This window comes from Callionymus lyra, chromosome 6, assembly GCF_982586985.1.
Source record: "Callionymus lyra chromosome 6, fCalLyr1.hap1.1, whole genome shotgun sequence".
NCBI lineage: Eukaryota > Metazoa > Chordata > Actinopteri > Syngnathiformes > Callionymidae > Callionymus > Callionymus lyra.
Genome location: NC_141823.1, coordinates 22,632,459 through 22,659,605, shown reverse-complemented (window position 1 = coordinate 22,659,605; position 27,147 = coordinate 22,632,459). Strand labels below are relative to the sequence as shown.

Genomic DNA, 27,147 nt, shown 5'->3' with positions numbered 1-27,147 from the left:
AATGTTGGGGAATTGGAAGTTTAATATGATTATCTTAATAAACCATGCAACTTGGATGTATACGATATTTGAGTCACCACAGTGTGCTCTTCGATGTTGCTAAAAGTGGCCACGCGTAGGGAGTTTGTATGTTTGCCCAGACAGACAAAAAATTAGGAGGGAATATTGGTCTACATTCTATTTTTCAAGCAATTTGGGATAATAATTTGAGAGTCTAAAAGATACTAAGCACAGACAGACCAACTTTTATATACATTTTAAAATCTATAAAACCCATTTTTCTTAGTTACAATGTAAAATATAATACAAAATGTACCATGTATATTTTGTATTGCATTTATATGGTGTCAAGTAGTTGATAAATTTAGGATAGATTTATTCATAGAATTATTCCACCTGTTAACAGGATTGTCTTCGTAAAATTGTCATTATTGCCAAAAACAACCGAGCATGCATCTCAAGTATCAATCTTTTTGGCGTATTCTAAACTCGCCTTCAAACAATAGACATAAACAACACTCGAGTCAATCCTAAACTTCAACTAAGAAGAATAAGAGTGTAGCATAGCGTTAAGGCTCTGGAGACTCATGACAAACCAGACGGACGTGAGATTGGCATCAGTAATGCGATATAAATGAGCCATTGCAGCAGATGAAACTATTAAATATCTTTTTAAGTGCTGCGAATGCGCCCGTGACCTCTAAAGCCTGCTGTGCTTTCAGCAGAGAAGGATAATTAATGACCGGCTTCCTTCACCTGAACCACCGCGCTCAGTTCAAGTGCACACAGCGTTCTCGTGCATGTGGAGTCTTGAACAGGAAAAAAAATCCTTGAGCCTAATTAGGGTTTGTCTTTTTTGTGTTGCCGTGCGATCGCTCTCTTGACGGATGGAAGTCTGGGCAACATCTTCAACAGCTACTTTAAAAGATAACAACACATTTTCATGGACATACTCCCGTTTCAAAAAAACAGGACCGTTCTGCTTGTTTAAAACATCTAATCACGACTGTCATTTTATAATTCTTCTTATAACCACATCTTCTTGCAAAAATAGTCAATAAAGTTTAACTTTTGTTTACATTTTGCACAACTATTTGACCTTTAAATATGTCCTGTAGCCATCAGTCATTCAATCCGATCTACTTACTTCTGTCTGAATCCATAGTCTACTCTACAAGGTGATGTTCACCAGCAGATTCCATCTTTTCATTCACGCGAAGATGATTAAACGAGTTTTGTGTCATTTCACTCATGGGGACATTGCTTTCAGCCAGCAGAGCGGAGACCAAATTAAGCACAAAGGGTTTGAACTAATAGCTTTTGAAAATGAGCTATTGATTTTTCCTGGCAATTCTATGGACAGGAAACCAGAAAAAGCAAACAACTTTTGAGGACAGGTGAAGGCTCGGTGATTTAGAAGCCAGTCGGTATAAACTGGAAAAAGAGAAGAGGCTCAGCCTAATGTTCAGTATACTTTTGTGATTCTACAGCAGATATAAATCATTAAAGACTCAACAACAAAACAGCACTCACCATTGAGCCTTAATTAAATCGACATTTGCGGGAAAACAAACAAGTAAATATATATTTTGGCCCTGGAGACTTTAAATGGTAAACTTGAGCAAGGTATAAATTATTATTGCCGATTAGTTGAATGTTCAAATAAATAGTCAGTAATGTGTCTCATTAGAAAAGAATAAACAAAAGCAGAACTTTGGCGAACATATTTATTAGGGACGTGAATCTCGGTGTGTCTCACAAGTCAATTCTGATTCTTTAGTTCATGATTTATTTAAAAATGGATGCATGACTGAAAAAACAGTGTCTAAGACATGGTGTTTTTTTTTATTCCAACTGTCTTGCATTGTTTAAATTAAGTGCTAGATGCTTGTTCATTTTTAATTTATTTATACATCTAAGGCAGTGGTCACCTTATAAGTCTCGAAATCCTTTGCGGCCGACCTCTGACCCTATAAATACGAAGGCATTATAATGTGTTCTCATTTCCTTGTCACATGTATAATACTTGAAGGAAAAACAATATAATGAAAAGAATATTTGAACATTTTTAATATCCTTTTAAACTTCATAAACATTATTATGTGTATTTTTATATAATTACATCCACCCTCCCACAAAAAAATTATAACATTTTGGAAACCATTTTGCGGCCTACTTGCAATACCTCCGAGGCCCACCGGGGGACCGCGGCCCACAGGCTGGGAATCACTGATCCAAGGCAATAGACGATCTATTATAGTGGGCACTAAACTTTTGATGGATTTTTGAATAAAAGCATCAATACATGTTATAGATACAACGCCTAGTGATGAACAGAGCTTCTCAAAATGTTTTTTTTCTCAAGTTCGAAACAATAAAATAACTTGTGTCAAAAGTAATGTCTCCAAATTATGTTCTGTCAGAACTATTATGAGGCTAAATTGTGTGGGAGACAAAGTGAAAAAGAGGCATTACCAGGTAAGTTCAGATAAGAGGAGCGAGCACTGAATCAATTACATTTAAGAAATGTGTTGAAAGATTGTATTTTAGAAAAACAAATTGGTGCAGATAGCTTTGGTTAGCTGTTGTGCTGCTTTTATCGTTTGGCAGAAAACGTCAATTGGAAAAGAAATACAAAATGTAGGTTTATGAATACCTGTGGAATAGTAAATTGGATTTTATAGTATTCTCCCTCCCCTAATAAACTCGCTCTAGTGAGAAAACAGCCTTACCTTCAACCCCACTGATGCACTTGACACGGTCCCGTACTTCCACGTTGTAGCCCTCGAAGGACATGAACACACCATCAGGGTGATAAGGTTCTCTCTGCGCGTAGACTTTAGAGTAGCTGTGCTGGAACTCGAAGCGGTCGTAGCCGTCATACTGAACCACTTTTCCATACACCTCGAAGTACTTCTCCATCCAGGTAAAGGGCATGTAGATGTCGCCGCCATCGCGTCGACCTTTGACCGTGTACTCGTCGTTGATGAGGCAGTCCACCTCCTCGTACTTGACGCTCCCGACGTTCCCCGCCACAGGCGGCGGTTCAGGGGGTTGCGGTGGGTGCTGTTGGCTGCTGATGCTCACGTCCCCTACTTTGGGACTTGGTAGCACCAGAGCAGAACGGGGCAGGAAGCGAAGGGAGTTGTTGCTGGAGCATCGGTTCCAGAGCAAAACGGTGATGAGGGTGAAGAGGGCGCAGATCACGATGAGGGTCTTATAGTTGACCCGAGCAGCCAAGCAACGCATGATGCCCACTCCCCTGCAGATAAGAACACACACGTTGAAAGATATCGCAACACTTGAAAAACAAACCTGTTCTAATATGATATAAAAAGGCAGCCTTTTGAAATTTTAACAAGACGCCAGATAACATATCGACACGCATAGTTTTTAGTCAACAGATATTTATCACATTATCGCCTCGCCGTTTCCTTTCAGGGTCAATACAGAGCGGACAGGATGTGTCTAGAGAGTTTGTATTGCGGAAGCATAAATGAAAAATAAAAATAAGGACCAAGATTTTCACGACATTAATTCTAGTTTTATAGAGCATTACTCCTTTTTTATGCACTGGTCAGCAAGAAATCAATAAGTACAAATGTAAGTTATAAACGAATTACACCCAACTCTACAGTGAATTATTATTGCAAACTCCACCAAACAAATAAAGTATTTTAATAGTACCTCAGCAGCTTATATGTTGGTGTAACAGACAAGCAGAACTCATTTAGAGAGTTAATTTAAGGTTGAATTTCAGAGGCTAAAAGCTGAAGTGAAACATTTGAATCTTTGCTGGTTGTTCCATAAAACAAAAAAGAATGTAGGCCACAAATTCATCTTAAAGTAAATACCCAATTTAGTTAACTCCTATTTGAATCTAATGTATAAAAAGTCCATCCAGATCATCGCTATGCCAACATCATTTTCAACATCACAAGTCTCTCATAGCTAATTTGGCCTAACATATACTGAGGTTGAATGTGATTTTGATAGGACTATTTGTTTTCAAATCATAAGAAAAACAATCGATTGACTTAAACAAAATAAAATGCAAATGAAAAACAAGAATTTTATTTTATCCAGGAAGATAACTGAACACGTGGTCCACTGCTGGGAATTAGGTCCCTGAAGATACCATTAAATGTCAATTTTGAAAGAATACAGAAGACATTTATCTTGGCCTTTTAGAGCAAGTATTGTAAAAAATTGCTGAAATAAAGATGGAGATGTACATTTTTTTTTTTTACCTACTGAAGTACTTTATTCATGCATCCACTTCCTATTTACTTCTACCACTTCTATCCGATTTCAGATTCTACATTTACTTTTCTTCAACATTTATTTCCTTTTATTTTGAGCTTTAAATTTAAGATTTAAGTATTTTGACCGCTGGCCCTAAAATAATGTTTTTATACCCATACGACTTAAACATAAATGACTTAAACTGAAAATCACAGCATGTCTTTGTTATATAATCTCTCAGGAAAAGCCCATTATTTTCTCTCTTCACTAACCTACAGGGTCGTAGGTATTTGATGTACTCATCTTGACATCTAGTCCAACTTCCTTTTCCCCTTCAATTATTTATCTACACAGGGAGGGAGCTGCAAGTCTGCCTTAAGATTCCAAGGGAAGACTTTCTCTCAAACACAAAGCACTAGATTATTTATAATATTTTTGCAGCACTAAATGCTACACATCTGCTTTTTCCTAAATTGATCAATAATAACTTTGGATTACATCAATATTTGCTTAATTATTTAACACACATATACAATAAAGGTGTGGTATTTGCCTGCAAAATGATCACATTTTCTCCCAAACAGACTTAACTATACATTTTTTTTTTTTCACCCCATTTTTCTTCTGAAGTGCGCATTGACTACAGTCACTCAATAGAACTTCAGCAACAGGACTTTTGTTTGCTTCAGAAGCAGAAACAATTCAGCGTCTGCTGGAAAGTGATTAAACTACTTTGCCTAATGCGCCTGTGAACTTTATCTCTACTCGGAGGATTAATAGGTCATTACCAGACAGCTTATAACGGAAGACTACTGAGGGATTAAGCAATGTTATTTTTTGCTTTTTAATTGGAAGAGAAAGTACAACTTGTCACTGTGGGGTCTTAAACCAGTAGCAAGCCTGTTGGTGAGTTTTTGTAATCTGTGAATAAAGTATAATTCACTTTTCAATTATGTGGTGTAGTGGGAAAGTAGGCGTGAAAGTGCAAACTATTGCATAAATAACTTTGTAGATGCAATACTTGATGAGACACTTACCTAGTCCATTAAAAAAGAATGATGGGTGGGCAGGGCATCTTTTTTTTCCATCCACCAAATACAATCAGCTGCTTCAGACTTCAGCTGAATGAGTCTTCAGTGACAACTTCCTACACAAGAAGAAAAAAAGATTGTGAGTCGATATTTTGAGAAACCTCCATTGATATTTACATTTTGTGACGCATCTTTCTACAATGACAGATGGTGAAGGACCATAAATCAGCGAATTCACACATAGATCCACAAAAACAATATATATCTCCAATCTGGGTGAAAGACTTGCAGAAACAAAACAAAAAAAGCTTAAGGACCCCCCAGCCAGCCTCAAAATTCCCTCTGGTGGGCTCTTGGCCACTTTACTTTGAGACCCCTGTATCAGGGTCTTATTACAGCAACACAGATCTCTAAAGAATATGTGATGTAACATATTGAAGATGTTCATTTTTCTCGTCTTTGATCTTGACACGACTATTCCCCAAGTGCCGCAAAGCTGTGTTCAAGCCAGGAAAAGAGAACCACCGTCACAGCGACAGGGGTTGTTAAGGAAGATCTCGGAGGAGCCGGACTGACAGGAAGAGATGGCGCCGAACTCGCACCGAGTGTCGGACAGCAGGGGAGTATCAACTCAGGCTAATCTCGGCAGCAGGAGGAAGAGGGAGGGAGCACTTTGGAGTTGCCACTGGCTACAGACGGGATAACAGATTGGAAGGTTGGCGGGAAATGTGTTGGATTTTGCATGTGTGTGCTAGAAACCCCCCCCCACAGGAATATTACACATCTTAATATAGTTAGGTCAGTGTTTACGGATCAATTACTGTATTATCCAAGAGTAAGTAAACAGAACTATGTGCTCTCCATTACATATGCTATATTCTAAATGTTCCATTCAAGCAGTCAGAGAAGTTAACTAGAATTACATAGCTTTTAAATCGGAATTAAAAGGTTAAAAGTTTCACTGCAGATCATTATTGACGAGTGCAAGTCGGAGCTGACAGAGGCATTTGTAATGAAGATAACTTGTATATTACAATTGGATAACAGTTATTCCCTTTTAAGCAATTAAAAAAAAAAAGAAAAACAAACGCAGCTTTGTAATTGCACTCATGATAAATGCATATGGCTCTACCCGATCGAATAATGTACAACCATGCGAACCTTCAGGGAGACTTTTTCCCCGACAATTCATTTGCCTAACACATTACCCAGCACTTGTTAAAACAGGCTATTAAAAAGGTGCTAAATCGACACATCTGACAGAACGTATTGATCCTTTTATGAAATGTTCTCATTGACGAAGCACTTCATTTAAAACAGCAAGTAAATTAAGCCAGTTCTTTTTCGTTCACTTAGCTGCTGGAGTGAGTGAGGGTTGCGTTGAAAAATGTCAGCTTCGAAACAATACAAAGTAAATCTGGATTAATAAAAAGAGATTGAAAAAGACAATAAAAATACTTGATCGAGTGTTTTTGGAGGCAAGGAAAAACAGAAAAAGAAAAATGTTCTGTATATTATTCAATGCTTGATGACAGGCCTTTTTTCTTTGCATACAAAAAGGTGTTTTAGCACAGTATTTGATATTTAGATCCAGTGTTTCCATAACATAAATCAGAAAAAAGCAAGTTTGGGTGTCGAGTTATTATTGACATCTTCATTTGTAGAATGGTGCTATTTCTATGTATATATAAATGTTTTCACTATACATTTTGTTTTTTTCTATATTCATGTAATTATACATTTTTACATTTTGTTTTCAGTTTGCAAATTAAGAAGGCGGGTCAAATATCCGTCTAAAGCAGTAATTGATCAGAAAGGCAAAACAAACTAAAGCAATCGATGTCGAGCTCGAAAACTAGACTACTTGCTGCCGGAGCAATAAAGCATCAACGCTGCACGAAGAGTGGAAGAATCCTTTCTGAAATGATAAAGTCTGTGGATCTCCTACTTAAAATGGTCGAACACCCTTGATTAATAGTTGGCGGTTTATCCGTTCTCATCACCAGCTCATAGATTAAGTCTTCAGCTCTGGACCCGGAGCTCTGGGTTTCAGCCACTGTTGCTGATTTAAATTTGTATGCAATATTTTCTAATCTTTTCATGATGAGGCTATTTATATATTTTGACATTAGCAACAATTAGAGACATTGTTTTTTCTATTGTTTTGTTTTGACAAAAATGTAAACACAGTACAACCAAACACATTATAATTAATTATAATTATTTAATTAATTATTATATAATTAACACTTAATTTGCATACTGACAACGAAATGTCAAAATATATGAATAAATAAAATAGTAATTGTATAAACATGACAATCAATGAAACTGTTTAATTATAGAAAAACAGCTACATTGATATGTTAGGACGGATATATTTTAACGATTACTATCACCTCAATGTTTTCTTCTAAGTTGCACATTCCTGACACGTTCCAATCACATTTACGAATCCCTTTCAATCGACCTTACTTAGCCACGCAGTTGACACCTTGCATATGAATGCAGGAGACCGGTGAACACCATCCTCACGACTCTCGCCTGAGGATACATTAGAAACATAACGGTTGCAGATACATCTCCGCCACCAATTTGGCATGGAAGGATTTTCTGTCGTTCATTATCAGAGTCACAGACGGTTTATTGCCGTCCGGACAGGGGAAGACATCAATCTGGAAGAGCAGTTGGGTTAAAGTGAGGGAAGGGGACGCATGTCTCAGACATTCATAACACATCCATTTGAGTCATTGGTTGGCCTCTCCGTGAATGATCGCCCCCTCAGGCGCCATCATGGTGTTGGCCATCATTGACCTTCTCCATAAAGAGACAAGGGCTTCTTATTTTCTCATTTTGTAATAAACAGAAGTTGATTCTTATTAAGCGCTAACAGAAAGATTAAAACATGACCAGCACTTATTTAGTAGCAGTTGAAGCTTTCCTGAGAAATATGGACTATTTGTCGATACTAGGGCTGTCGTTATACCCACAAAATCTCACGATATCTTCGCAACGATACATTTCGTTCACGATAGGATACAGTCGGCTCATGAAACGTTTCAATACGATATATTTTAATGGACTTAATTTTTCGGAACAATTTTAGGGACCAGGAAGTTCAGTGTTCTATGTAACAAGTCTCATTTGATTGCAGTAAATAATGAAAGCCAATATACATCCAAACATCAGCTTTAAAAGCAGCTGGAGCCGGCTGCTTCTTATCCTCTCGTACTCAGTCATCTTGGGATCCCATTGTTCCTTAAGCTGCTGAGGATGTAATGGGTCCAATCTTGTGTCCGTATGTTTAATTGTAAGACCAAAATGAACAAACACGGTAGCCATTTGCATGTTTATTTTAAATAAAAATATAGAATTATTGTATTGTAAACACTGAATTTTAATATAATTGATACAGTGCTACAAGAAATAAAAATATGATTTGAAAAAGCCGTAAACAAACATTTTGTTACCCCGATTTTCAACAACAACAAAAAATTACACAGTGTTGTTGAATATCAATACAAAATATCGCAATTTATAACTGTATTGATTTTCTCACTAATTCATTTATTATAGACTATGGTTGCAGGTTATTGGGCTGAGACATTTATCACTATAGAAGAAATTTTCATTGAACAAACCTTTGTAAAGAATGTTTGCATCAGTTTCACTGATCAGCATCGATACATAAAGAAGATTATTGTACACCCACATACTAACATATGAACAATGTAGTATTACAGTGCACAATCAATACAAAGTTGAATAAAATTACGGTTATTTATTTATTTATTATTCTATGCATAGGATCCCTTCCCCAAGTGGAAATATTTATTCCCTCGGCGTCTAATTCAAGGCAATGAGATTCTCTAACCAGAGTAAAACAAATGAGTTTCAAGTCACCCATGCTAAGCATATTGGTACTTAGAGCTGGCCTCTCGCCAACTCTGAAAACATTGGGGGTAATTTTCACAGTGGATTGAGTGAACAAAGGGGGCTTCAGTGTGTCTACATCACAAGCTGGGTGAAGTGTTTTGGCTGTCACAAGTGTTCAGGCATATAGACAGTAAATTCTGTAGCCTGGCATAAATTATGGGGCTCCGTTTCCAGCTTTTTGTGTCTCAAGAATAAAACACAGGGCTGTTGAAACAACTTGCAAATGAGGGGGAATATGAAGAGACACAGTTTTATATAATTTCTACATCAATCTACACCGCAATTGGAAAGACAATTTGCATAAACAACACATCGGGTATCATCCAAGAGAATCATCTTCTCTCTTGAAATATGGACAACGTAACCAATTTGACTGCAGTTACATTGTTAGATGAAAATATTGTAAATCATCATCTATATAAATGTAATGGTCCATCTGTGTGTGTGCGTACGTTTTTCTGAAATTGTTATCATATGTATGCATCATCATCGTATATTAAGGAAGGGAATTTCAAGGCCCATTAAAATATCCAAATGCATACAATTTCAATTACATTTGTACAGTATCTTTTCCTTTTTTGTGGGCCTGTAGAAATATTGATATATATATATATATATATATATATACAGTATATATATTTACTGTATATTTTTATTAAAAGATTAAATATGTTGTTTTTCATAACCAATTGCAATCGCAAAACAACACTAGTTTAATTTAGCCGTGAAGAAAAAAGTAAGAAGCAAAAAAGAGAATCAAACAATTTAAGGTACATTTAAGGTAAGAAATCTCCCAAAACTGTTATTTTGTAAGTAATAGTGATAAAAAGATACACTCGAGTACAACTCACGTTAAGATTGGTTTTCAACACAGTCTCACACTAGCTTCTAAAGTGAGCCTGAAATACTGAAGTTCCAAAGCTGGCAGGACGAACATTTGCTGCCTCTAGGGAGGCAGGCTGAGCCGACAGACAGATGCCACATTAAACCAAAAAGTCACTGCTTTATACTCCTCTACTCAACTGAAGAAAGGTGATGAGGGAAGTTTTAGGAGGTAGTTGCGGAGGCAAGAAAGACGCGGAGATGACAGTAAATTCTAGATCCCTGGTGACTGTCAAGGAGACAGCTTTAATGCCTGTTTGCGGGAAAACACAGGCATCAGCCCGTCAGCTGAAATAAACGGCATTTTTTGACAAAAACTTCACTTGTAAAAACCTGTTGTAATATGAGCAAATACCCATTTTATTATATAATACATAAATTTACCTTTTTTTAAATGTACTTATAAGAGATTATCCAACTATGTCAATGGAAAAAGGGAGTCTTAAAAATTGTATTATCTTCAAGTAGTCCCGGAATGGCGACTAGTAGGCATATGACTGGTGTACATTGATATATACATATTCAATTGAATTCAGTTTTTTACTAACAATTAAGATGCAAATATTTACAGCGTTTGTTCATTTTGGTGTTGGCAATTAAACTTCAGGCCACTAGATGGCAGGAGTCGTTACATAAGCTGCAACTCTGCAAGTAAAAATGAAGTCCCGCAAAATCCCGAAAGATCCTGGCAATAACTAACGGCCATATGATGGTTTACAGAAGAGTAGTACACATTTTGACTTTAAATTCAAATGAATCAACCAAAAGTAAGTGGAAGAATCACAAGATATCACTGAAATTCACCCTAAAATCATTCTTAAAAACTATAAAAGTTTATAAAAATATATAATAATTTAAAATTGTATCTGTAGCTGAATATATTGTATTGAGTGGCATCACTTAAGCCCTAGTGATTAGTAACATGAACTTAATTTAGTAGCATAATAGTTTTAAAAGGTATATTTTGCAAGTAGAAAGTGTGGCTCATGATTTATTCATTAACCTGAAAGAGTATAAAAGCAGGTGAATGCTTCATTCAAGTGGAGACGTAGACTTTTCAGAAGGATGTTGTCAATGACGGTGTTCTGTGGTTACGATGTTAGGTGATACAAGATACAGTTTCAGACATGCAGCAATAAACCAAGAACTTATTCAGGGTGGTAATTCAAAAGAGGCTGAACGATCAATTCTTGAGGATCAAAGGCAGGAAAGGATCATGTGGATGAAAAGGAAAACACACTCAGATTTACTGAATGGTCAGTGGTGTTCATACTGAATGAAAGGTCCTTGGAGATCTTTGTGCCCACAAGCACGATGGCTATTACAGCAACAATCGTGGCGTTGACCTATGAGAAAACGAAGAAATGTTCACCAAGATGACCCCAACCCAAGTCCACTTCAAAAAAATTAACCTTTAAGAAATAAATGACAAATGGGGTCAGTCAGGAGAAAGTTTTCAGAATCATTTATTGCCAGTTTCATCAAATTATATACACATCCTAAAGAAAATAAAAGAAAAAAATTGAAATCAGAGGCATTGTGTACCTATTCATGAGAGTGAATATAAAACCGCTCCCGACATTTGTGTAGCTCTGAACTGGATGGCACCATAAATCCCTCTATTCATGTGTTTAAAATGGTTGCCTGATTGCTTTATCCAGTTGTGCGCCACTGAAACACACACAAACATGTCACACAAGACTCCGTGTTTCTGTCGCACAGCTCTGAACTCGTGCGACGTTATGAAGATGCCGCCTGTGCGCCGCAGCGTCTCTTTACATAAAGTCAAGACTCGCATCTTCAGAACCTTCCTAGTTCCTCTGAAAAGGCCACCGACTAGTTTGGAATATTAAGTAGCTCATGTCGACGGTAATCAAAAGGATATTGGTAGAGAGTGGGAAGCTTCAAAAGGGCTTTGATGGTATGGATCGCAAAATCTTCATCTGATATGACAGTATAAAAAATATGAAGACGCACTTACAAGGAGCTTCAAACTAATTCCTTCTGAAAGATTTGAGCCTCATTACTCTCCAGGACGATGTAATACCAATACAAGCTATGCATTCTTTTTTAAATTATTCATGTATAAAAGTGTTTCAGCTCTTTTGATCATTATTACACTTTTAAATAAGCAACACTAGTTCATTATTATTACATTTGAATTAAAATGATATTTCAAATCAGCTTCAGGCAAGCCACATTAGTTCATTATTATTACATTTGAATTAAAATGATGTTTCAAATCAGTTTCAGGCAAGAAGTGAACACTGGGAAAACATCATGTATCTAGAGACAAAAATATAAAGCTAGTTGGTAAAAAACAACAACATCATATTGTGTTTTTAATGCTCACTGAAGTAGGAGAAGTAAATGTGTGACGATCCAAACTATAAAAATGGTGACTTCCATGCAGACTTCTGTTAATTCTAATAGTGTATCGTTTCCTAAAACACAATCTAGGTGAACTCTAGTAGATTTTTTATTTATTTACCCAATACACAACAAAGGATATATACATGTTTTTAGTTATTTAGGGTTTAAAATCTAAAACTAAACCAGAATACTTGATTTGATTGGTTTGGTAAATCAACATTTATATCTGCCTTATATATTTGGCTATGGAGCTTTTTGTAAAGACAATAATCTGGTTATATTTATAAATAATCCCCTGATGGAGTTCAACATTCTGGCCATGACAATAATCCCCATTCACACGCAACCCTTGGTCATGGGCTTCATATTCCCCGAAAGCATTGTATTTATTTCAATAACCAAAAAAAAATATTGATTTGATTCAACCTTTGTCCGAATTTATAAATATCTATTAAAAGAGATGGATTATATCAAATAACATCTAAGATTTTAGCCAAACTTTCATCAATTCTATTGTTCAAATTACACTTTTGACAGTATTTTCTATGTTTAGAAAAGTATTATTTCTTAATCAATCAGGATTTGCGTTCTGCATTTTTTTTTACACAATCACAAAGCGCTCAAATGTTCTGGCTCTAACAAAGACATCATTTATTTAAATGAGAGAAACAATTATGTCAAACTAATTAATGTAACTGCTGGATTAGCTAGTTTAAAAGTGTTGGCTTTGGTGCCAGCATTTACCACCTCATACTGCTCCATATCTCATTTTTAAATTGAAATTAGTCGATGCATCGTGTCCATTTTGAGGTGGTGGATATGAATTAATTTTTATTATTTTGAACGTCTAAAAAATGGCTGTAATGATTTTTTTATACAAAGTGAGATAGTATTTAAGTAAAGTAATGATTAAAAATGGTGGAAATAAATAACAATATTTCCTTATTTCTATAGCCTTCCCAATGGTGAATTATTTTAAATAAATGACCTAAGTTGAAATAAATAGCCTGAGATAATTTCTGCAAGAAAAACAAGTTTGTCCAGATAGCATCAACTGAAAAGGGCAAAAATGCGAGGTGTGATAGAGATAGAGTTTTACAGAGTGAAAAGCTTTTTTTCTGTTTAAAGAGCTTTTGATTGACAACATGGGTTTCTGCCTTTGCTTCACTCACTTAGTAGTTCTGTTCATTCTCTACGTTACCTTCAGTCGAACAGAACAAATTAGGAGCTCTGGCCATGGAGTGGAGGTCTGCCAGTCTTCCTCTTCTGAGAAACCGTTCTGTTATAGAAGGTTTCTGCGAAACTCGATCCGGAAAAAAAGAAACTGCTAGTTTATTATAGTTGCAAATGGATTTAGAATAACGACAAAGGAGCATTACAAAAATATTACTTTTGCTCAAGTTGGTTTGACGGGTTCAAGAGAAAACTCAACAAGAAAAAAAAGGGCTGTACTCATTGGTAAAGTAATAATAAGATCACTGTTTTTAGTGACCTTTGTCTACAAAAAACGGCCGAGATACTTGCTCAGATGCCTTCACTCCTCAGAGCTTGACATTGTTAACAATCCTAGAGGTTGCAGTTATTGAGGCGAGTCAACTAGGGGTGTGTATTGGCAAGAATCTGGTAATGCGATACAAACTACGATACTGGTGCGACAATATGATATGGAATATTTGTATTAACATTTTAAAAACAATATAATTATTTTACACACACATTAATGAACTATAAACCATAAAAAACTGTGGTATCACATAGAATATGATTTCATAATCAAGTTTATATATATATATATATACATATATATACACATATATAAATATATATTCTAACAAGCCTTAGATCTTCTTCAGGTGCCAAAGTCAGAGTCATTTTTTCCCGCTTACTTTTAACTATACTTTTAATTATGTGTATTGCTACTTATTTTCTATTAGGTGCAAAAACAGTATGCAAAAATTGTAATTACAAAATAAAGATTTGTCCTGTGAGCTCATAAAAAATACTGCGGGAAGCAGTTCAATGCATCCATCTCCTGTTACGTGTCACTGTCACTATGGTGGTACAAGTACAATTTGAGAATGTAAATGCAAACCTATCCACAAAAAAACAAAGTGATAAAAGTATTATCCTGTTTACTTGCATGTCTACTGTTACAACAGTACCAGTTATAGACTTTTTTTTTCTTTTTCTGGTCAACAAATTAGGTTTGAAAGATAATGAACTAAAAAAGTCGATTTAGTTAGGGTTTAAAATTTAGTATCACACCTGAACGCTTGATTTGATTAGTTTGGTAATTCAATTGCTACAAGTATATCTGCAGTAATAATCTGGCAAAGGATGGTTACATTTATAAATAATACCCTGATGGAACGTTCTGCTATGACCATTATCCACATTTAAACGTAAAAATTGGTCATAGCCTTCATATTTCAAAGAAGCACTAAGCCTATTATTTATTTCAATAACCACATTTATAAGAAAAAGAGTCAGAAAAAATAATTAATGATGAACTACATTGGCTATTTTTTCTTAATGTTTCATTTACCATTATTTTCTACCCTGAAATCATTGCAAGAAAGGTATCAGCCTCCTCCACCTTTACACACCCGTGCATAACACCACTCAAAACCAATAAAAATCATCCAAGTATAAAATCCCTGCTTTGATGAGAGCGAGATGATGACTTAACATGTTGGTAGTTACAACTAATGTGAAACTGAGATGAAGAGGGAGGACGATACGACAAGGAAGGAGGCCTGGCCCATCGGATTCATCACGGCTAACGGCGCTGTCAGAGCTGAGCTGAATAGCAAATAAGCTATACATGCTACAAGAATGTGAAAGACAGGGCAATCTGAAAAGCAGCAGAGGGAAGACATGTTTGCTTCTTGATGGAACGGGTAGTTAAGCCTATAAATTCAGCTCAACTTCCTCATGTGAGAATCCCTCGCAAGAGAGCAAATTCCCTCCTTTTTTCTGTCAGTCTGCACCACAAGAGCTCAGAGACAACTGAAGTCAGCATTTCAAATAAGCTTTTGAATTTTAAGAGATGTTAGGTAAAAATAAATCGATGTGTAAAGCACCTTGCTAAGTCACGAGAATCCCAAAATGTATGTGGTCGATGAATGTGCTGAGTTAATGTGCCTGCAGGGTCCATCTGGTCACTGGTTTCCAGCTTTCATAGACTTTAAATCATATCTTTCCAAAAATTAAGTGTATCCCCCGACACATGTTGGTATCTCCCCTGAGATAAATATCATGAAAATTAAATGTCAGTTTCCCCTTTTTTACAGCAGAAACATCTGAGCCTGGTTTAAGATAAAATTCTTGAAAGAGGCTTTTTTTTTATGCAAATGAAAGTGACAAAAAAAACAGTATTAAAACTGGTAGAGACAAGGACTAAAATAGGGCTGAGGCTGCAACTTCCCAACAAATCCCACATCCTTTGCAAATTGCGGCCATATTTTCAGACATTTTTACGTATTTTATATATACAAAGATAAAACCAGATAACACTTCATGACTCTGACTATGTGTACTCAAAAACAAAGGTAACATAACATTAGTGTCATCAAATATTTAGACCAGTTTAAGTACATTTTTTAAATGAGCAAAAACCAACATGTTGTGCAGCAGACGTTATGCCGATGGTGATGCATTCGAGTAATAAATCCCTTCAAAACACACCCTACTAGTGGTAGAAAAAAATATCAATATATAACGATGTATCGCAATATTTATATTCCCGATACTGTATCGATATTTTTAAAAACTGTTTTTTTAACCTTTGAAATAACATTTTATTTTAATTTAAAGTTGCTTTATGGTTTATATTTCAATAGTGTGTGTATAAAAGACAATATTAACAGTGTTTATTCATTGATGTGGTGCAATTAAACCTCTGGCCACTAGTTGGCAACATTCATGATTTCCTCCTCACCAAAGTAACAAGAAAACTGGCGAAATGGCAGCGATGACTGAAAAAGGATACACCAGGCTCCAGGAGCTTTTAAAGCTGATGTTTGGACTCATTTTGGCTTTAAAACAAAGTTTGAAGTTAAACAATTAAACACTGACAGATACTGGATATTGCCCCAAGTTATTTGGGACTGTTGATGCACTTATATATACATTTTGTGAAGCACTTTCACAGTCGATTAGAGAAAGAATACGCTCATTTCTTTGTTGTAAAAGCCAGGAAAAGTGTTTTTTTTTTGGTTTGTTTTTAAAGAAACAATATATAGTTGTTCCTACAGTATCGCAATATATTGTATCGTCACACATTTACTATAGTATCGCCAGATTCTTGCCAATACACCCTAGCCCTACTAGCAAGTGCACTTTATGGCAATTTATTAACCTACAGTGTACCATATATGGTCACATTAGCATTAACAGTTAAATAAGTTTTAAATTAAGATACACTCTACAAAAAATACGAACAATTTTATTCAGACAAGAAAAAGGAATGTCACTTTAATTCCGCAGTGATGTAATTTTATAAAAAAAAAACATGTTGAATCATGCCCTTTGGCACAGAGCCTGCAGGTCAATACATGATACAGCTTGCTTCAGCACGCCACCGTTGCAGTGACCTCAATCCAAGCGATATAAAACAGATTTTCCCGTTTGTAAATCATAAAAGCCAATAATGCTGCATCTCGCCTCAATACTTCATGACGTGATCAAGCAGAACCAACTTCCATCTACTCGTAGAGAACCAGATTGGACAGAAAAACCTCCAAACCAGTAGTGCTGGTCAAACTAGGGCTTATAATAATAAACACAAGAAGCACTAAAAGCAGAAAAAGCTAACTTTTTAGCTTCATTTTCTTTAAAACCCTTCTCAATAATGTGTTCCATTGAGGTCACACAACTACTTCTTCCATTGATGGAAGAAATGTTGGCAATAAAACTTGCATGCGGAACGGAGAGCGTCATCTTTTGAAAAAAAAAAAAAGTTTGCATAATTTTAACTTTATGAATTATTTTCAAATAATTCATCACATACTTTTATTGATCGAGAAACAAGACTGCAGAGTTGGAAATACCTCCTGCTTAGATAAGACGAGTTTCAGCTTTTTTTTCTTTTTCTTTTTCTTATTCCAAACTCATCTTTCCCCAAAGGAAATTTTTGGGCACAACCGGGTTAAGGCCTGCCAAGTCCCTGGTACTTTGAAATATTATTACTTTTGACACTTTTTTTTTTCTCCCTTTCAGAGTTCAGAACTTAACAGACTGGATGTGGAACAGGCAAAAAAAAAAGTTTCCATATGCTTAAAGTAGACAGACATTAAAGCCACACTACGTAACATTTAAACTTTTTTTAAGATTGTGTGTTTACATATTTTCTACTGTAAGAACACCGATCTAAAACGTGATGAACAAATATGTTCAATCTTCAATCTTACAGTGTTGCTTAGATGGTTTCAGAGCTGTTGCTTTACAACATAAATCATATATACAAGTCAAATGTGCTGCTAAATATAAGCATTTATTAAAAGAGCACAGCAGTCTTCGACTGGTAAAGCATTATTTCATAGCTTGACACAATCTTTACATTAAAGGTTTTGATAAAGTCTGCGTTGTCTAGAAGTATTTAGACCTCTGGATCCTTCTCAAATCACTAATCAGACATATGACCTTTGGACACGGAGAATAAAGGGAGTCACACAGAGGAAACGCATTCACGAAGCAAAAGCAAAATCACAAAAGGTTAACACATTCCTTCTCAAAGGTAAAAGACCCGCAGCAGACGTCACCCTACCTCAACACGTTTGCTGTTTATTTGAAATGTACCATTTAGTTCCAACCAAAATATTTATATTTGTTTAAAGACTCCATGTCCATGACCTTCAGATTCCTTTAAGGGCAATAATAACATGATTTTAGTTAATCTCATTGAACTAGAGTTTCTTAACTCACCTGTTGCTGAAGGCAGGGCCTGCCTAGAGCTGGTGTTATCGAACTGTGGTTCTTTGAAATGCTTCTGTAGTACCAAGTATCGAAATATGCTTTATCTTTCGGTGCCATGTTTCAGTACGAATGATCAGAACTTGATCATGTGTAGCTTTTTCTGAAGAAAAAGCTGATACGTGACAAAGGCAGTGAACAAAAGGTTGAGTTGTCACTTGTTAGAAAGTGTTTTTTGCACTGGAATTTACTTACTTTACTATTATTTTCTCTGTTAAAAAAATAGTTTAGACTGGAAATGTACCAAATCTCAAGAATTTAACTCGAGATTTGTGCTATGTTTAATGTCAGAATTGATCTTATGGTATCCTTAGCCAGTCTTTTTTAGGAACCGGTGTCGGAGTGAGGCATCTGTATTGGTACCAGCATGGAAAATGTTCAATCGATAGCTAGCTCCAGTCACGCCTCTAGATGTCCAAGTAAATATCAAGCTAAATATCATTGTGCAGCACGTGAAGCCGACTAGTCCATACAACACCTAATATGCACTGCTAAAACCAAACATTCAGTCTTGTAAGATAGATAATGACATTTGTTTAATTATTCTTCCCTGCTGGTTCATTTGGTAAACAATTGTTGGTGAAGGTGTTTTTACCAGATATGGGGACTCAGGTCATACTTAAGTAGCACCTATCACCGACTCCCAAATTGTGATTTACGACTTGCAACTTCGTGGGTTGAGTTTTATAAGTTCACATTCTGACCCTCCTGACCGCCCCCCATTTCGTTGACTGCCATACAGAACGCAAGCCTGCCAGTCACCAAGCACCACCATGAAATATCAACAATGGCTGCCCCAGTTCCTTCTGCGGTCTGATTTTGGTACCGTAACAACCATCGAAGGGAAAATAAAAGATTGGCTAAATGCAACATCTGTGGACTTACAGTGTACTTAAAGAGGCTGGAATGACCCTTTAAACTTCAAACACCTGAAAACCCATCCAGATAGCTCAGTCAAGTAATGCCAATACCTGCAAACTTAAAGATACTAGCTTGCTACTATACTACTCAGGAAACGGGGGGCTATTAAAAAGACTATAAAGAATGCACTTCTGCGTTTCCCTCAAGCTGCATGGTGTTTGAATCCCAAAGTACAACGTAAACAAAGCACTTCTCCGAGGATAAACTCAGATTGCGTTGTCATTAAAGCGCAGATGTGGTAATGATGAAGAGTCGAAGCGAATGCTGATGAAGCAGTTGTATCGGTTACTCCACATCACTGCAGAGCCATTCACCAGCTTATTATGGCCATCCAATCCAATAAAGACTTAACCCGTCTCTGGGGCCAAGGTCGCGCCGTGTACCTCAAAAGCCGGAATACTTCATTTGCAAACCTAATCACGTTTGAATGTCAAAGTGGCACGGGTGGGAAGGGGGTCACGAGGGGCTCGGTTTTCGCTCAGGCAAGATGAGGGCGCTTAAGAGAGTGTTTTTTCAACGCTGGAAGCCTGTGGAGTTGTAAAGACGGCTATTAAAACAATTAACTGAGACATTCTTTATTCACCCTGGCTTAAGTGAATGACTTTAGGAAGAGGAAGCCAAACAGCAGCCGAGGGAGATTTTACTGCATAATGTGTCTCAGTCTGTACGTCCTTCAATCAGTAAGCCGATGAAAGGAATCTGCTTTTACAGCAAGAAAAAACACTGAAAAGAAGTTACAAGAAAGTGGGTGAAATACAGGCTTAGTGTTTAGATTTGGGTTTTATGAACAACATTTAATCATCACTTGTGGTATGATTGTAAAACTAAATTATTGTCAAGCATAATCAATAGTTGTAGTACTTTAAAGCTACGATAATTAGTTGGTAAAATAAACTTATTAGTGTATTTAGACACTACATTGTTAGAGTCAGTGCTAATGTTAAGACAAAACAAAGCTAAACAACTTCAGTTTCTAGGAGGAAAACAGGATCAATTTCCAACGTCTTGCGGTTTAAAATAGTCGCACCATATCAAAGTCGCCGAATAAAAGACATGCTCTCTTGAGTGTTTTGTGTGAAGGCCTGTAGGGAGATTGGGGTCAGATTCTTTTGTTACGACGGGCGGTGGTAAGTTATTTAGAACAGGAGAGGCTTGAAGGAATGGCAATGGGGGAGGGTTGCCACTCAAAGTTAGCTCACAGTCGCTGCATGGGTTGCCGTCCTCTGGATTTCATTTTATTGTTATCTCAACACCGAGAATCTGGATTCACGAAACAAAGAGGCAGGCATTTGTTTTACAGACTGATAAAAGTGAATGAGGCTCGTAACGTGTTAATGATTCTCAATGAACTTCACTGATGCCGACATTGGCAAACGTTGCAATGAATGAATCTATTTTAGCAAATAGTTAAATACCATAGAAGAGAGCAGTTCTTATCCATTTTTCTTATCCACTTTCCTTTACATCTTGGCATTCAAGAACGACAACATTGAAGGAAAAAAAGTGTCTCTAGCAAAAGAGACAACTTTATAATGAAACGACTCTTTAAATTTTCCTGAATGAAAAAAATTGAGCATTATGGCTGAAGATGGAAGAAACAGTTTAAGGTACTAAACAAAGCAGCCTTTTATTCACACACCTACTATTAGTTGAGACAGAGTAACTTCTTTAGAAAACCCAACAAGTCATTCATTATGTCAAATGATCAGTACCTCCGGCAGGACACGCCAGCGGGTAATTTAAGGATACAGGAACACCTGAAGATCAACAACCGACCCCGCCTATTATTTGAAAATCTTCTTACGAGAGGATACACACAAAATACACAATTGAAAGACCAAGGCAGCCATTGTGCAGCAGCTATATTAGGGTGTTAGAAAATATTGATTTATCGCAATGTTTTTTTCCACGAAAGATTGTATCGCTATAAAAAGGGCACTATATTGTCTTTTTATTTTTTCATTTTTCAGTTATTTTATGGTTTGTGTGCGTAGATATACTTTTTTAAATTACAATTAACATGCACATTTTCACGCCATTTTAATTTTTGGTTTGCAATTACACTTCCGACCGCTAGATGGTAGCAGTCATTATGTCCTCCACAGCTAAAGGAACATGGAAATCCCGCAAGATCCCAACGGTGCCTGAGGATTAGAGGATACAGTTGACTCCAGCAGCTTTTAATGCTGATGTTTGTTCATATTTTGGGTTTAAAAATCAAAGCAGTTACGACTCAAGAGTCATGTGGTCTGTCGATTTTGCAAAACAGAGGATAGTACTTTGTGAAAATGACAAATATATACTAGTTTCTACAGTATCGCAGTACGGTACTCAAACCTTCTGAAATCCCGCTTCAAAAGAAACTAAACCAAATACAAACGTGACCCATTAAGTTGTGTTTCAATATATTTGTCTTCATTAGCTCAACTTGGTTAACTAGGTTTCCGTTAAACTCGAAGGTATTGTAAGCTTTACCTCCCACAGATAGAATCATTAACTCCAAGATGAACGCTGCAGAAACCAGATGGTTGCCACGACCACATTTGGTACAATCTCCTTTGCAATTATAAACCTCTTTGGATGTCCTCAGGCATCAGGGTTAAAGAGTGTATGGCGAACCAGGACGCTCGCCGGGAGAGGGAAAACTCTGCGGCGTGTGTGGCGGATGTTAAACTACCCACTTTTATCCGAACCAAACACAGCGGGCTAATCAGTACAAGCTAATCAATAGAGGACCTGAAAGAGCAAGCATCGGGATTAAGGACTTCCCTGCTGGTCCGATTTAGGAAAAGGTAACGTCTTAATCGAGCTCTGATGTCTCGAGTGTTTGACAATCTGTCGTACATTTTATTAAGGTCAAGTGAAAGACATTTATAATCAATTCGCTTTGAAAGATTCACATACAAACAATGTTATCATTTGACCAAAATGAAAACAAATATTAAGCAGAACATATCCACTACTTCAAGAAGACATATACAAAAATAGTGATCTTAAAAGACTACTACAAGTTTGATATACGCAAGGAATAAATGTTGTTATCCAACATATTAGTATTGCTAAATGATATAGATATTTCCTACAAAAATTCACAATGATTTTATCCGATAGGCAACATTAAATCACATATTATTGGAGGGTTCATTTAAAACAATGTATTCATGGATCAAGCCTGCAGGCTACTGTCACAGTCCCGCAGGGCACCTCAGTCCCTCTACGCACTGACCCCTGCACTAGACTGTACATAAAATCCACTTTATTGCTGATGTAAGACAATGCAACACGACCGAGAGTATCGTTTCTGTGCAATTTGCTCCTCACATTTCCATCATACACACACTAACAATTAGGAAGGCAAATGTATTTTTCCTCAAAACCAAGTAGCAATTATCAGGCAAAAAAAGTGAGGGAGACACCATAATAATGTATAATTAAGTTACAGAAATGAAAACGAATCGTATTTTTTTTATATCCAGACAATTGACATGTTAATTTCTGACTTGATTAAACTATAATCATGCTCATGCACCTTAGCTTCATGTTATCATCATGACTTTCTACAAAGTTAAGAAAATGTTATAGTCTTTATTAATTAAGACATCAAGCTATTGATCTATGATTAGAAATAGTTTCACAAGATCACAAGAGTTGAATGGGAACCAAGACAGTGCAAGAAAAAACATTTCAAAATTCAAAATGCATTACTATGAAACAATTTTTTAATCTATACATCAACGACTTAATTTTTTTTTTTAAGTTACGTAAAATAAGCCAAGGCATCAAAATTACAGCTATTATGATCAAGGCTACATATGTCATAGAAGTACGTATGTCACATAAACCATTATTGATCCAGTGTCAATCTGCTTCGCTAACTTTAAGCATGTTATATGTCATACTTAGCCTTGGGGAAATATATTACATTTTTCCCCTTGCAACAGGTGATCAGTCAATGTCTGGCTATCTGAGCAGACTTTCTTCCCTGTCTTGTACACACACACACCCAATACCTTGAACTTTCTATCAAGGATTTTCACAGAGCATATCTGAAGCAGAGACATGGAATATGTTCCTCTATAGGAAAACGTTATCAAATTAATAATAACAGACATTTTAAAACAGAAAACAACCCCAATGACGACTTTAAAGTGCAAACTAAACTCGGTGAGATCCTGTGACCTCACCTCCAAAACACGTTTGTTTTCCGCCCCATTTTCTTCAATAGGATGAGCTCAACATCGGCTTCACTCCATTGGCGTTGCAGCTGAAGCATAAATTCCTGAGCACCAGAGGAGACCAGACACAAACGACACCCAACTGCAGAGCAAGCAGGCGGCACCGGAGATGTCGGGTAGAAATGAACGGATAATCATGTCCTCTAAATGCAAAGTAACTGTATATATATCGACTGGAGAAATACTGACCAAACTTTAATTGGACTCAATACACTTAGACTTATCTATTCATACATTTATACCTACATATAAAGAACAATTTTAAATCCAAAATGTCTCTATAAAACGAAGACGATAGAGCATCAGTGATTTAAAAAAACATACATAAGTGTATTTTTTTATTTCCGAGAAAGCTGCATATTGTGAAAGGAAATTAAATGTAGACACCGTTACACCGGGTTTCATCATCTAGACATTCGTTCATCTTCCGACCCTTTTTAAGCGCGTAGAGGGAGGCCGAGGAAATGCCGGCAGTTGATATTATCACAACAGGTCACAGCATGAACTGCCACATGCTACAGACACATTCAACCCTATTCCACTTACCCAGGGATTATTAAAAGGGTAATTCAATTTATATTTAATGGAAATCCTCAGATTCAAAAGATGCAGTTCAGTACTGAGGAATATACTCATTGACATGTTTAAGTTTCCTGTTTATTATTATAAATTCTTTTAAAAAAGAAAGAAAATTATTAACTGCTTTTACCAGCACCTGGAATATGGTTTAGTCATTTTAATTGTCAGATGTTGTGTTGGGCAAACTCTCCAAAGACGACTGGTTTTAGATGATAACTTTTCTTTTCAACCACTAGTTGTTTTTGTGCTTTGGTCCGTTAAAATCTTACCTAATCCTCAGATAAGTAATATGAAACTGTCGATATGAAAACTGTCTTCATGCCATCCTTCCGCTTCAAAAGCTTTTGGTAATCTATTTTAAAAGATCGTAATCTAAATCACTTTTTTTCACATTCACATTATAATTCTTATACATTCCTTATCTTAAATATGATTACCCAGTCTTGCACAAAAGGACGGCACATGCTCAGTGAGACGGAATTCGGGGAAGATTTAAACATGCTTCAGCTAGTTCTCTCGCACAACTGTTAAATATTAAACAGATTTTGTATGTCAGCCAGTCATCTTGTAAAGCCTGCGGGGAAGATTGGATGATGAACCCCTCTTCACCCCTCCACACCCTCAAAAAGATAGCAGATCGACAGATGGAACAAGAACTGCAGAATTCATCAAGACACTGGTAGATGTAAAAGTTGCTCAATACCAAAACAGTCTGTTGCTGCATATAAACAAAGAGTCCAACATCCATTTAATACACACTTAAATCAACACATTAGTTGCACTTTTAATAGTATCAACTAAAGCAGGGGTGGCCAAATACATTTCTTCAAGAGCAACATCATATACTGTGACTGTTATAAGGGACCGTCAAGCCAAAAGAAAAAAAGACACATAAAGATTTTTAATATGATGTGCAACCCTATAAAAATAAATAAATAAAAGGATATCATTAAATAAGCTTTAGAGTTAATTGACTTGTGTGTTGTTGTTTTTTTATTGTGAGATTCCAAAGAAATTGCATATTTCATATATTGTAAAACTTAAAATAAAATTACATTAATACATTTTTTCGAAAAAACTTCATAAAAATGTCAAATAATAAATTGTAAGTGTTATCTTTTATTGTTTGAAGAAAAATGGTGGTAATGCACAAACATGACAATTTGTTTCACTTTAAAAAGATATAGTTTAGCTGGTGTCATTAGATATTTAACAGATGAAAGTTAACTTCCAACAATAGTGTATGTATTCATGCCATTCCAGGTAACCTAGACAACGACATTAGTCTTAAAAAACAACTGTTAAACTACATATTTAAAAGATTAAAAAGGGATGAACATACTTTCATTTTCATTTGTTTTGAAATGACAGTAAAAGAAAATGTCATGATTTTTAAAATGAACACTGTTTGTAGTATACTAAATTAAAGGAAATAAACAGTAATGTTTGAATGTTTCTTTTTAGTCAGTCAGGGAGTTTTTACAATCTGAATTTTAGCATCGAGTGCTAAGATTGAAGGTGGACATTAAATGTTAACACTTTATTAAAAACCTAGAGGTCTGTATCTCATGACACACTGTGGGATAACAGACTGTTTGCCTCCTGGTTATCATCGGATGACAGCTGTGGGAACGAAGACAACTAGTGGGTGGATATTTTTTTCCGAGCAATAAATGTTTGCTTAACGTTCCCTAAACAAACAATTACATTCACGATCTATACTTCAAGAACAAAAAAAAGCAACAGCGAAAAGTTAAGAATCCCCTTGAGAATCCTAGATATGTTGGTTTAAAAAAACAACTCTGCTGGAGTAAAGAGCCAACATATTGGAATATATTCAGTGTTTCTCGGGGGTGGTTTAAATCCGCAGATTGCTGTTAGTTTACACTCTAGTAGAGTCGTTAGCATGCAAGCTAAAGCGGTTTAAGACAGTCGTCTTTGAAGTTCCCGCATAACAACTAAGAGATCCAAGAACTAGTTAGTTTAACTAGTTAGGAGCCACAGCAGGAAACACAGCTCAGTGGAAGAAGAAGTGAGCGCCAGGGATGTTGGTAAATATATATCACAGCTCGCTAGCACTGATTCTTGGCTCAAAATAAGACGGTTTGTCTGCAGCCTTACCTGTCAGGAGCGCGGGGAGCTGGGGTGAGAAAGGCGGCGGAAGATGGAGTCTCTCGGGGGGTCAGTTTAAAAAAGAAACCAAGTTCGGCATGAGCAGGTTGAACGATGGTCAGCCGGAGAAGTGTGTGTCTCTCTCTGACACAACAGCGACTGAAGGCAGAGCTGCTGCTCACAGGAGGACTCCGTCACGCCTCGCGAGAGAGGGCGAGACTTCCGAGAGCCAATCAGAGGGCGAGGAGTATTTGCTTTCTCCCGTGTCTGAGCTGGTTAGTAAGTAAGTAGTAAGTACGTTATGGTTATTTTTAAAGCGCCTTTACAAATAAAATAAAATCAAACGATTATGAGAGAAGTAAAATAAATACGCTTTGACGATAAGACTCAAGGTTATCTTTTACAGATGTTTCAGGAATGCGTTATAAAAATAATTTTATTTGAGGTTCTTATCTCAATTTGTATGTTTTAATTTATTTAAAAATACACCTTAAAGCCACACAATAGTAATCATATATAAGGACAGCAGTCATGAATATTAACTGTTTGATACACCTTTATTATTCCCACTTTGTGTACATTTAAGTAGTCAAGTCAAAAAAAGTTATTAAGAAAAGTATATTGAGAAATACAGCACACATATTAAAAAAAAAAAAAACTAATAATAAATGAAAAATATTTAGAAACACATTTACAATAATGATAAATAATGATGATAATGAATAATGAATAACGCTCAAATAAAACATAACATGACTATAATATAAAATAAACAAAATAATACATCAAATAATGATAACAATATAACAATAAACAGTAGTACAGTGCACACACGAGTAATTGGGAGGGAAAGGGGATCA

General features: G+C 36.2%; 1 protein-coding gene across 1 annotated transcript in view; it reads right to left on the bottom strand.

Annotated features, from left to right (window-relative positions):
* Positions 1-26,434, bottom strand: part of glceb (glucuronic acid epimerase b) — a 40,031-nt gene extending 13,597 nt beyond the window's left edge. Inside the window, exons 1-3 of the mRNA XM_087794308.1 lie at positions 26,297-26,434; positions 5,283-5,392; positions 2,733-3,262 (exon numbers count right to left, since the gene is read on the bottom strand). Of these exons, the coding sequence (XP_087650434.1) occupies positions 2,733-3,249 (517 nt within the window). The 5' untranslated portion in view covers positions 3,250-3,262; positions 5,283-5,392; positions 26,297-26,434. The remainder of the gene's footprint in view (positions 1-2,732; positions 3,263-5,282; positions 5,393-26,296) is intronic.
* Between the last annotated feature and the right edge of the window lie 713 nt (positions 26,435-27,147).